Raw genomic sequence first — 11,340 nt, forward strand, 5'->3', positions numbered from 1 at the left:
TGTAGGGGAACATTGTCAGAGCAAAAGGAAGTAAGTTTTTCTTCCAGGACAATGTTGTACTCGGCCTGGCTGAGGTTTGCAAAAGACCATAAGGATTTAACCAAACTTCTAAGGTCATCTTCTCTGATGAGTCCAATTTTCAGCTTTGCCCAACACATGGTCGGTCGTCTGATGGTTACAAGCCACAGTGTCTTGCACCTACAGTGAAATTTGGTGGAGGATCGTTGATAATCTGGGGGTGCTTCAGCAAGGCATTTTTCTTTGTGAAGGACACATGAATCAAGCCAGGTACAAAGTTGTCCTTTGAAGAAAACTTTCTTCCTTTTGCTCTGGCAATGTTCCCCAACTCTGAGGAGTGTTTTTTCCAGCAGGACAATGCTCCATGCCACACAGCCAGGTCAGTGAAGGTGTGGATGAAGGACCACCACATCAGCAGCTATTAATATTTCTTCTGGCCTTGTGGACACACTCCATTCTTTTGGTGTTGCATTTGGCACAGCGGCAACGCCTTGCCACAGGGTAGGAGAACACAGGGTTGATGTCGGTGGGGCAGCCTGGCGTCTCGGCCGTGTGGTACACCACGGAGCAGTGCATGCAGCCCCTCTGGATCAAGAAGCGCCTGCCCACGAAATCCTTCAGGTTTGTGTCCTGTAAAAAAGAAAACATGGCAGAAGGACAGAAGGGCAGCTAATTAGGCTGCACAACCAGATCCTCCAGAATATCAGTGCTTTGGGGGGAAAAACATAAAGATTAAGCCATTAAGCCAATACGGTCTACAGTGTTTCATACTGACTGCAAAGCACAGATAACATAAGTACTGGATAATTGCAAGCAAGTATATATGCTAGATATATCCATATGCATCCATGTGGTGCACAATATTAGAGATTTAATTTCTTTGTGTTGTCCTATTTCTAATGTAGTTGCATGGAGGATTTAGATTTCTGGCCATAAAAAAGGTTACTTACATTGATAACTGTTATATTAGGGTAAAAGTATAAAACTTGAGTACACTGAAACAAGGAGAAACGGAAGTGTAAAATTCTGTGTACACTGAACAAAGAGAAAACAATTCTAATACAGTTTGATAAATACAAGTTGAATTAAACTACATCTCAATCTGCTATCTGCTAATCATTGAAGAGCTCCTATCATCCCGCTGGGCAACTGCACCTGGGTATAGCAGAGGCCGCTGCAGATAGTGGTGTTGAGGGCCATGCAGTGCCCACATTCACGCATGTTGACATGGAGGGTGATGTTCTTCAGAAAGCAACCGCACCCCAGGAGCACTCCAACTTGTAGGCAGAGGATGAAGGTGGTAGACAACGTCAAGCCCATCCTCCCCACATTAGTGCACTGTGCAGTGGCTAGACCAAACAAAGAATGTTGAATCACATGGTCAAACAAGAAGTAAGAAAAATACACAAAATACTAAGATAGCTTTGACTTGTGACTCACGTACACATAAATATATAAACCCCAGAGATAAATCCCATCAAGAGTTTTGATGTGTTGTTTAGTCCTTGATGTGTTGTTGTTGTTGTTGTTTTTTGTTCATTTGCTGTTGTTTTGTGAGAGTAAAGGTATCTCCATAGGGCTCAAATACACAAGCGTTTTTTTTAAACGGGACGCAAGCAAATGCATTAATTCCTATGGCACGGCGCGTTTACCGTGTGCGCCCCTTCTCCACCACGCGTTGCGTCTTTGAAGCGTTTTTAAGGTGCGCTTAAAAGTTGAACTATTCTCAACTTTCCAGCGCAAGGCAGGGAAGCGCACCGCTTCTGTTTTGGCCGCCGCACTTTGCCAAGGCGTTACTGAAGCGTCTACGCCTGAAAAAAGACGCGCATGTGTATTTGAGCCCTTATATGTGCTCCCCTCTGGTTCCTAGTGGCCTACTGGTGGTAGTGGGCTTCTTTTATACAGTCACTTATCCCTTACTGAGCCCCGTGATTTATCTTCCACTCAGGGCAGACACGGATCTGTTCTGGGGGAGTGTCACTATAGCCTACACATTGACCTAAAAACTCAGCGAGTGCTGATCATTTTCTAAAGTATCTCTTTACCAACAGAAAAACAAATCTGGATAACATTCATTATCTATTTTAAGGCTGATAGGTCTGTGTAAGCCCCAATGGGTGTCAGTTGGTTTGGCCCTGGACGTATAACATGACCCAGGTCAATTACCTAACAGAATGCAATAGGAAGAGCAGTCATAGCATCCTTTTCTTTAGGGAAAAGTGTTAGGAAATAACAATAATCTGGTCACCTTTCTGTTACTTCCCATCAACATGGTAAATGCAGCATCATTTCTGGCCTCCTCACCTGCACCATACTGTCATGGTGGTACATCAGATGATCAAGACAATCAAGATCTGTCAAGATGATAAACGAGCAGAGCAAGCACCTGTGTGTGAGATGCTAACACATGTCTACCTTTCACATGTCTCTCATGAAACAGCTTGCATGATCAGCTTCCTGGTTGCCCAGCTACATTGTCTACTGTATCCGGTCCCCTGGACCACTCTGCATATGTTTTGCGGTTATACAATCTTCACACAAAAACTGTGTATCTAGTTATTGAGAGGCTGCACGTTGCTTACCACTTGAATTAAGGATTTACATTTTTTTTAACTCATTAAGACCTTCCAGACACAGGTGTTGTTATACTACAATCACTTGAGACACATTCACTGCACACTGGTCACTAATTAGCACCAATTGGCTGGACCTCTGTTGAATTAGGTCAGTCACTTTAAAGGGGGTCACTTATGGAATCACTTATTTTTCAATAAATATTTTTATTAAATTAGCATAACTGTGTAGAAATCTGTTTTCACTTTGACAGTAAGAAATTTTGTCAAAAAAGCCAACTTATTTTGACCATTGATTTATAAAAGCAATAAAAGGGTAAAACATCCAAGGGGGTAAATACTTATGGAAGGCACTGTTAAACTTCTTTATTTAGATGTGTCATACCATTTCAATTCAACTCAATGTGCTGTGAAGTAGTTACTACAAAAGATTTTCATAAATATTGGTAAATATTGATAAGTCATTAAGAGTGCACTACATATTGTGTCTTTAGTTTTATGTCACAGTGCTTCATCTTAGCAAACAAATCAGTTTAAATAGGGTGGATAACAATAATCTGGTCACCTTTCTGTTACTTCCCATCAATGGTTAATGCAGTATCATGTCTAACCTCCTCACCTGCGCCATACTGTCATGGTGGTACTTTAGATGCTCAAAAGCTCTTGTTCGTCATCTTAATCACTTCCCACAGAACTCTGATTTACCATGAACTTGTCTTCACAGCATTTCCAGTGGCAAGGAATTAAACACACACACACACACCTACACACACACACACACACACACACACACACACACAGCAGCATGGTGAGCATTGTGCAAAAACATTGGTCACAGTAAAAGTGAAAAAGAAGCTATGAAGATTGAAGAGGCAGAAATGAGAAAATGAAAGATGGGCTGAAGCATGAGGTTAACCACACGTTACAGGTCACAAGATGAAAACCTTCGTATTCTATGGTACTCTAAACAAGGTGAGCAGCATGATGTTGTCAGCTCCTTCATATTCTATGGTACTCTAAACAAGGTGAGCAGCATGATGTGAGCTCCAGTATCTCTGCCAATCTGTAACCAAGGATCTATAAAGTTGAATTTTACAAACAGACCTACAATCTTCTGTGCAACATCCTTTGTACACTGCTGAAATGGTGAATGACTTCACTGAAGCCTAAATAAATATAACTATATCCCAAAGTATTACGATCAAATTCCCCGACTTGGTAATTAAACTGTGAAGGAAAAAACGTCTGTATTTTACCAGATGACCTGTGATACCCTTTAGGAATTCCCTTTTCATCTTCTACTTGATGCCTGTGTTGGTACCTGGGCTTACATTGATGTATACAAATGGGATCAATGTATTTTCTTAACTTGCAGAGAAGACACATGACCTCTAGAGAAGTGGCCTGAGTGTGTGTGTGTGTGTGTGTGTCTGTGTGTGTGTGTGTGTGCATGTGTGTGCACACGTGTCTGTGTTACCGAGCACTTCACATTACACCGTTGCTGTTTCACGTGTTCTTGATCCACCTGGACGGAGGGGATGCCATATTTTCAAACTCTAATCCTCCTAATTCCGCTCCTTATCATGTTCAGGGGGACATGTGCTTGCCACAGCTTACTTATGCCTGGATCACTGTAACACCAAGCAGCATGCTCACAGGGCTTTGCAGCTCATCCCGGAAACTATTTGGTAATATAGCCAAATAACAAAATTCAACAAAACAGGTCCGATTAAGATGATCAACGAGCAGAGCAGATCAAGCACCTGTGTGTGAGATGCTAACACATGTCTACCCTTCACATGCCTCTCATGAAACAGCTTGATCAGCCATATTTTTTCCAGGTTGCCCAGCTACATTGTCTGCTGTATCCGGTCCCCTGGACCACTCTGCATATGTTGTGCGGTTATACAATTTTTACACAAAAATTGTGTATCTAGTTATTAGGAGACTGCACTTTGCTTGCCACTTGAATTAAGGTTTTAGCATAAATATTGGTAGATATTGATAAGTCATTGATTTATGATAATTGAGTGCACTACATTTTGTGTCTTCAGTTTTATGCAAGAGTGCTTCATCTTAGCAAACAAAATCAGTTTAAATAGGGTGAAATCACAATATCCAATGATACCCCAGTTCAGTAAATAATTGTCCCCATCATGATAGCCTACTTTGCCTGAAAACAATTATCTTATCTTAACATTAAAATTCAAACATAATCAACATCCATCAATGAGAAAATGAGAATGAGAAACGTCAGAGAAAAGATGAGAAACATTATATGGAACACTTACAAAAATCAGTGGTTCTGAAACAGTCATCAGTCATGACCTATTGGCCCATCATTACCTCTGCCGAAGGCCAGGCCACAAGTAATATGATGAGAGGTAGTCCCCTGAAAAATAGGTCACTCAGAAACATGAAGAGGTCTTGTGTGTTGGGGATTTTACTGGAGGTCTTTGGTCATGCCGCTAAAGTTGGTCATCAGTCCATTTATGTTTTCCGTCCGCAAGTGCGAGGGGCGTGGGGTAGTCCTCATCCGTGCCCCGCTGACATGTATTACAGAAGGAAGTTTTTGAAGCAGACTCTGGTCATTTTAATGGCATGTCAAACTCACAAAATGACAACTCATCTCAGTACAGTATACAACTGGAGTGGGTGGAACCTGGCAAAGAGACAAGGGGAAAGTACAGTGTGTGTGACTCACCAAATACAAAGTCCATTTCTTCCAGAGACACTCTTTAGAACGGTTTGACAGAAAGGTGAAACTTTTCAGGTTTTAAAAGTAAGGCACTAAAATAGAAACAATCTTTTGTGCTATTCAGCACACTGTGCTGATATAATCAAGCTTAACCTTAATACAAAGACAGTAAACAATACCTAGAAAAAAATGTCGACAATAATGCACTGCAATCTTTGTAGAGAGCACTGCATGTGAATGAACAGGCATATAACTGAACCTAGAGCATCATGATACACAGCCCCCTGTTGGGTTGCAAGGGCTCCACCTGGTGGTGTGTACTGTCAGCTTTTGGACCTGAATATTACATATACTTATATTAAAACAATAAGATTACTGTTAATCCCTTTTGGATTGTCTAATTATAAAGATAATATGTACATGTAATAACAACACTAATAATAACAATAATAGGCTGTCAGGATTCTAAATGAGGATTGTGGTCGGAGCACCAGCACACCAGCACCAGCCTTAACACTTTGCACAGTTCTTTCTTTCCTTCTTCTTTTATTTATTAATTTGCACAGTTTTGGAGTCAGTGGAACAAGCATTTCACTACATTTATAGGCTACCTATATATGTATGTGACAAATAAAAATACTTTGAACTTTAAAAAAAATAATATAAGATTTCATTTTATAGCCATGTTACTTTCCCAAACCCGAATATTGCTTATCCTGACCCAGTCAATTTGTTTTTGTGTGACTTCAATTTTTAAACAGGATGCAGGTGATTTCACAGTGTGGTCAATATCCCTCATTTCAAACTGTCCTGCATGAAAAGAGCCCAGGCTGTGGAAGTCTGAGCAAGAAGATGCTGTTGGTGTCTTTGAATTCTGAAGGGCATATCCAACCTCAACAACAGCACTAAAAAGAATATCCTTCTGCTCCGATCCTGTCACAATGGAGATTCGTGACAGCAGCACAGGCTCATCGAACACCACCATAAAATAATCTCCTTTGCTAGGAGACAACCCCCAAAAGAATTCTGAGCCTTGGTTGTAGGCACACTCTGGGTCATTCTTCTCAAAAGACTTCATGTTGGTAAGGATAAGTGCAGATGGGTTATCGGCTGGCTCCTCTGCAAAGTCGTCATCTTTGAGGTGATTGTGGGTTCCCTGGAAGGACGAGAACATGCCCATGTGCTGAAACAAGGAAGGGCGCCTACGGATGACCTTGTCCTGCATAAGCAAAGTCCGAAAGTGAGAGAGCAGGAAATCGCAAGGCATCTCCTGGTAGAAGAGAAAGAGGAAGCGGGCGAGCTGTGGCAGATCTTCGGAGTGGTAGAGCTTTCCAATGTAGCCCAGCTTGGAAAACTCCAGTGTCGTCCACCGGGCACTGCCCATCTTAAGCACGTGTTTGCGAATGGCGGAAAGGAACCCCTTGGCACAGGTCACGTCATCCTCCACCATGATGAAGTACTGAGAGAGGTTTCCACTGAAGTGGACCAGGAAGGAGTAGTCCACGTTCTGCTTTGAGCGGAAGGTCACACGATCTGGAGGGTCATTGAAATTCCTCTTCAGTCCTGTCAGGGGAGGGTACAAATCCTGAGGCGCGTGGATGACCAGGAGCTGGCCCTGTTTCAGATAAGTGTCAAACAAGCTGGCAATTTTTTGCCTGGTCACATTTACCCAGGCCTGGTCAAAGTCAGCGAGGAGAACCACCACTACCATTTCAGAGAGCTCCTCTTTGGAAGAATGGAGGAAGATGGAGTGAAGAGTGTCCATTAGGTAGCTTTCTTTCTTTCTCTTTACTGAAGAAAGACCAACTGTAAGGTACTCTGAAGAAAAGAAAAAGAAACGGTTGTGGTCCGGCCACATATTGAAACAATTATCTTATAGAACAGATCACCATTTATAATCATCTTAATAAATGTTTGAGACACAATTAAAAGACATTAATATAGTAACAATATTTTCAATTTGTTTTTGTTAGTTCCCAACTGTTAGAAAAACAATCACATATAAATGGCTACTGACTGTACTATATTATATGTAAGGGATAATGTATTGTCCGGAGGTCATTCTCCAAAAATAATTCCCGACGGGGCGAACAACACCCCGACGCGCAGCGGAGGGTGTTGTTTCGTCCTGAAGGGAATTATTTTTGGAGAATGACCGACGGACAATACATTATCCCGCTTATTATACGGGTACTTGCCAAAAACGATAGGAGACATTCCTCCAACATACCTCTTTTTAATGATTTAGGTGCCGTTTCATGTGTCCCGTTTAGAAATAAATAGTTCTTCAAGCAAATAGAACTTTGAAGTTTCAGGTGTTGCATAGCAACCCATTACTTGCTGACTTCAAATTACTCTCTACTGTTGCGTTAAAATGACTGGACTTCTGGCGGAATGATATGAAAGATGTGAATTAGAAGTACAAAACCCGTTGCCAATGACAGCGGTGATTATCTTTCGCAGAGGTCTGTTAGCAGGAATTAATGTATGGGTATGATGTAGGGATGGCCCATTCATATCAACGGTACTTTTTGGAACATTCTGAAGAGCCGTATAATAGATTATTTTAAAAGTGCAAAAGACAACAGGACTCAGGACAACTGACAATTACAACTTATATTAACACACAATAAACAACAGAACAACAGATCAACAGACATGCACATCCTTGCTATCTCCCTCTGCTATAATCCACGTTTAAAAGTCCATATCTCTACCAGTGCTCACTTTGGATTGGTGGAAGGGTGCCAGCAAGAAGTTCCAAGGTCACATTAAGAGGCATGATGGTATTCTGGCCATCTGAAGATGACCAACTATATGTGCGCTGTTCAGTAACCTAGAAAAGATACACATTTTCAATTAAACAAGAACTGATGACCTTTGTCACTGCTGTACTATACTCTACTCATCAAAGCCAATAGAAGCCTTACAAAGATATAGTTTAAATATAACCCATTTAAAATAGTAAGTGATACCTCAGCAGTGCCCCATTTCAGTGTTTCAACTCACATTGATGACAGGTCGATTTACAAACTGATAAAACTGTGTTGGACTTACTGTAGACCTCACTGTTGTCCATGGAATCTGACTATATGAAATATAAAGGCCAGCTAAGACAACAACTGCCATGCCTGATCTGATGATCGAGCCCCAGTACCACCTCATCTCTGCAAGATCTGAGGTAAAGAGACAACTAAAAGTTAGCACATCGAGAACAACAATACACACTGTGAATCAGGAATTAGACAAAATGCTTGAGCAGGTTATCATAGAGGAAGTCAATGAAGGGTCTGAATGGGTGTCAAACTGCTACTGCTCACACCGAAGAGAGATACTGCTATGATGAGGCTATGCGTAGACCTCAGAGAAGCCATCATCAGAGAACCGCATGCCGTACCAACTGTCGACAGAATTTTGCAAGCAGTTCAGGGCTCTAAAGTCAATTTAAAACTTAATGCCAGGAAAGGCTTTTGGCAAATTGAATTAGACCCAGAATCAAGAAAATTGACAACATTTACAGCGGGTAAAATAAGTATTGAACACGTCACCATTTTTCTCAGTAAATATATTTCCAAAGGTGCTATTGACATGAATTTTTCACCAGATGTTGGTATGAACCAAAGTATTCCATACATACAAAGAAACAAACAAACACGTTCAGAAATTAAGTTATGTGTAATAATGTAAAATGACACAAGGGAAAAGTATTGAACACATGAAGAAAGGGAGGTGCAAAAAGGCATGGAACGCTAAGACAACAGCTGAATTTGATCAGTAATTAGAAAGCAATCTGGCCCCTTGTCAGTGCAAATTAATATCAGCTGGTTCAATCCCAACTGATGGCCTATAAAAAAGTGTCTCATTACCAAGGTGTCACAGAAGAAACATCTCATGATGGGTAAAAGCAAAGTTGCAACTATATAATTGCAAAACATACTGATGCTTTTAGTTACGGACACATTTCTCAACTTCTGAATGTTCCAGTTAGCACTGTTTGGGCCATAATCCGGAAGTGGAAATAACATCATTTTACCAAAAACTGGCCACGACCAGGTGCCCCTCTCAAGATTTCTGACAGAGGAGTGAAAAGAATTATCAGAAGAGTTGTCCAACAGCCAAGGACCACTTCAAAGAAAACAATAAGTAATGCACTCAACCGCCATGGCCTGTATGCACGCTCACCATGCATGTTGAAGCTTGTTTAAAGTTAGCTGCACAACAACTACACAAGCCTGTGAAATACTGGGAGAATATAGGCCCAATCTCAATTCTTCCCCTTGCCCCTTATCTTCCCCCTTACCCTTGAAGTTGCGCGTTCATGTGAGAGCTAGTGGTGTCTCAATACCCAATTTGATCAAGGTTAAGGGATAAGATTGAGGGCTATATGGCCCTTACAGTTAAGATAATCCGAGACCTTACTTGCTCCTCCAAGGGCTATCCCAGAGCACACAGCGAAACCAGCTCGGGAATTTTCAAAAAAACATGGCTGCTTGAAGTGAGGAATATTTTACATGAATAAAGCTATCTACACAACTTTTTATATGTTATAATGACTCGGTTTGATCTGAAATGTGCTACACGAACATTGCACAGTATTGTAGGTCTTAACTGAAGCTTTCAAACAGTAGTTTTAGGTTACAGCTAGCGTGTATGCCACCACTTTATTGGATTATATGGTAGCTTGCTAGCTAGATGCTACATCTTTAAGGATGGCGGCAGCAGCTCAGAGGGAGTCCCACAAATGTAAGTCAGTCTTGTTTCGTGCTCTATTCAGTCGTATACATATATATTTGCAACCATGAGCGTTTCTGCGCTCTGGTGACGTAGCAGCCAGCTGGCGACGATGTATGATGATGTTCCAGAAACCAAGTGACATACCCGAAACCGAGTGGCGTCTCATTTCATAGGGGAAAGTTTTCAGCCCTTGGCCCTTACACTTGCAAGTGCTAGGGTTAAGACAAAGACAAAGACAAAGAAAAAGGGGCAAGGGGAAGAATCGAGATTGGGCCATAGTCTGATCAGATGAGAGCAAAATTGAACTCTTTGGATGCCATAATACACACCGGACAAATGGCACAAAAAAAATCTTTTTAAAAAAAGATTTAAAGACTGTTTGTGTGGAAGAATGGGCCAAAATCACACCTGAGCAATGCATAAGACTAATTTCTCCATACAGGAGGCGTCTTGAAGCTGTCATTGCCAACAAAGGCTTTTGTACAAAGTATTAAATAAATATCAGTAAGCATTTTCCCTATGTCATTTCACATTATAACACATAACGTAATTTCTGAACTAACTTGTTGTGGTTTCTTTGTATGTATGGATTACTTGGGAATATATTTACTGAGAAAAATAGTGACGTGTTCAAAACTTATTTTACCCGCTGTATATCACACAGAGGCTGCTACAGATACAAAAAAGTCCTGTTTGGATTATCATCAGCACCTGAGGCCTACCAAAAGGCTATGAATTTATTGATAAGTGGAATGCCTGGAATTGTTTGCAACATGGATCTGTATGCAGATGGTGAAGACCAGCTGGAAGAAAGGCTGAGAAAATAGTTGAGGAGATTTCAAGAAAGAGGATTAGCACTTAACAAAGACAAATATGTGCTGGGACTGAAAGAAAATTTAAATACTTGTACAAGTAATCTCAGGAGAAGGAATAAAGCCTGACCTAAGGAAAGTTGAAGCCATTGGCAAAGCACCAAGACCTGAGTATGTGGCACAACTCCGTTCTTTCTTAGGCACATGTGGATTTTGATGAAGTTCATTCCAAACTACTTAAGCATATCAGAGGCACTAAGAAGACTGACAAGAAAAGGTCAAGAATGGCAATGGAACAGTGAGACTGAGAAGTAATTCAATGACATGAAAAAAACAATGGTAGGCCAACCATGTCTGGCATACTTCAAGATTGACGCACAGGGTCCAATGGCTGTAACAGAAGACAACGAATGTGTTGACAGTTTACATGGAGAGAGTACTTTCCATCATCACAAGTGAAGTGCCTGCCATTATGCTTGATGGCATCATACAAACGGGACAATGG

General features: G+C 41.2%; 2 protein-coding genes across 2 annotated transcripts; both read right to left on the minus strand.

Moving 5' to 3' along the window:
- Positions 1-429: 429 nt before the first annotated feature.
- LOC308377269 (thyrotropin subunit beta-like) lies at positions 430-1,338 on the minus strand (the record flags this gene model as incomplete). Its single annotated transcript, XM_080853852.1, has 2 exons — positions 430-648; positions 1,174-1,338. The coding sequence occupies 2 exons, from the start codon at positions 1,336-1,338 to the stop codon at positions 430-432; spliced, it is 384 nt and encodes a 127-aa protein (XP_080709978.1).
- A 4,621-nt stretch (positions 1,339-5,959) lies between these two features.
- On the minus strand, positions 5,960-8,454 carry LOC308377056 (alpha-1,3-mannosyl-glycoprotein 4-beta-N-acetylglucosaminyltransferase C-like; the record flags this gene model as incomplete). Its single annotated transcript, XM_080853604.1, has 3 exons — positions 5,960-7,107; positions 8,017-8,125; positions 8,347-8,454. The coding sequence occupies 3 exons, from the start codon at positions 8,452-8,454 to the stop codon at positions 5,960-5,962; spliced, it is 1,365 nt and encodes a 454-aa protein (XP_080709730.1).
- Between the last annotated feature and the right edge of the window lie 2,886 nt (positions 8,455-11,340).

Source organism: Sprattus sprattus (assembly GCF_963457725.1).
Source record: "Sprattus sprattus genome assembly, chromosome: 16".
Lineage (NCBI taxonomy): Eukaryota > Metazoa > Chordata > Actinopteri > Clupeiformes > Clupeidae > Sprattus > Sprattus sprattus.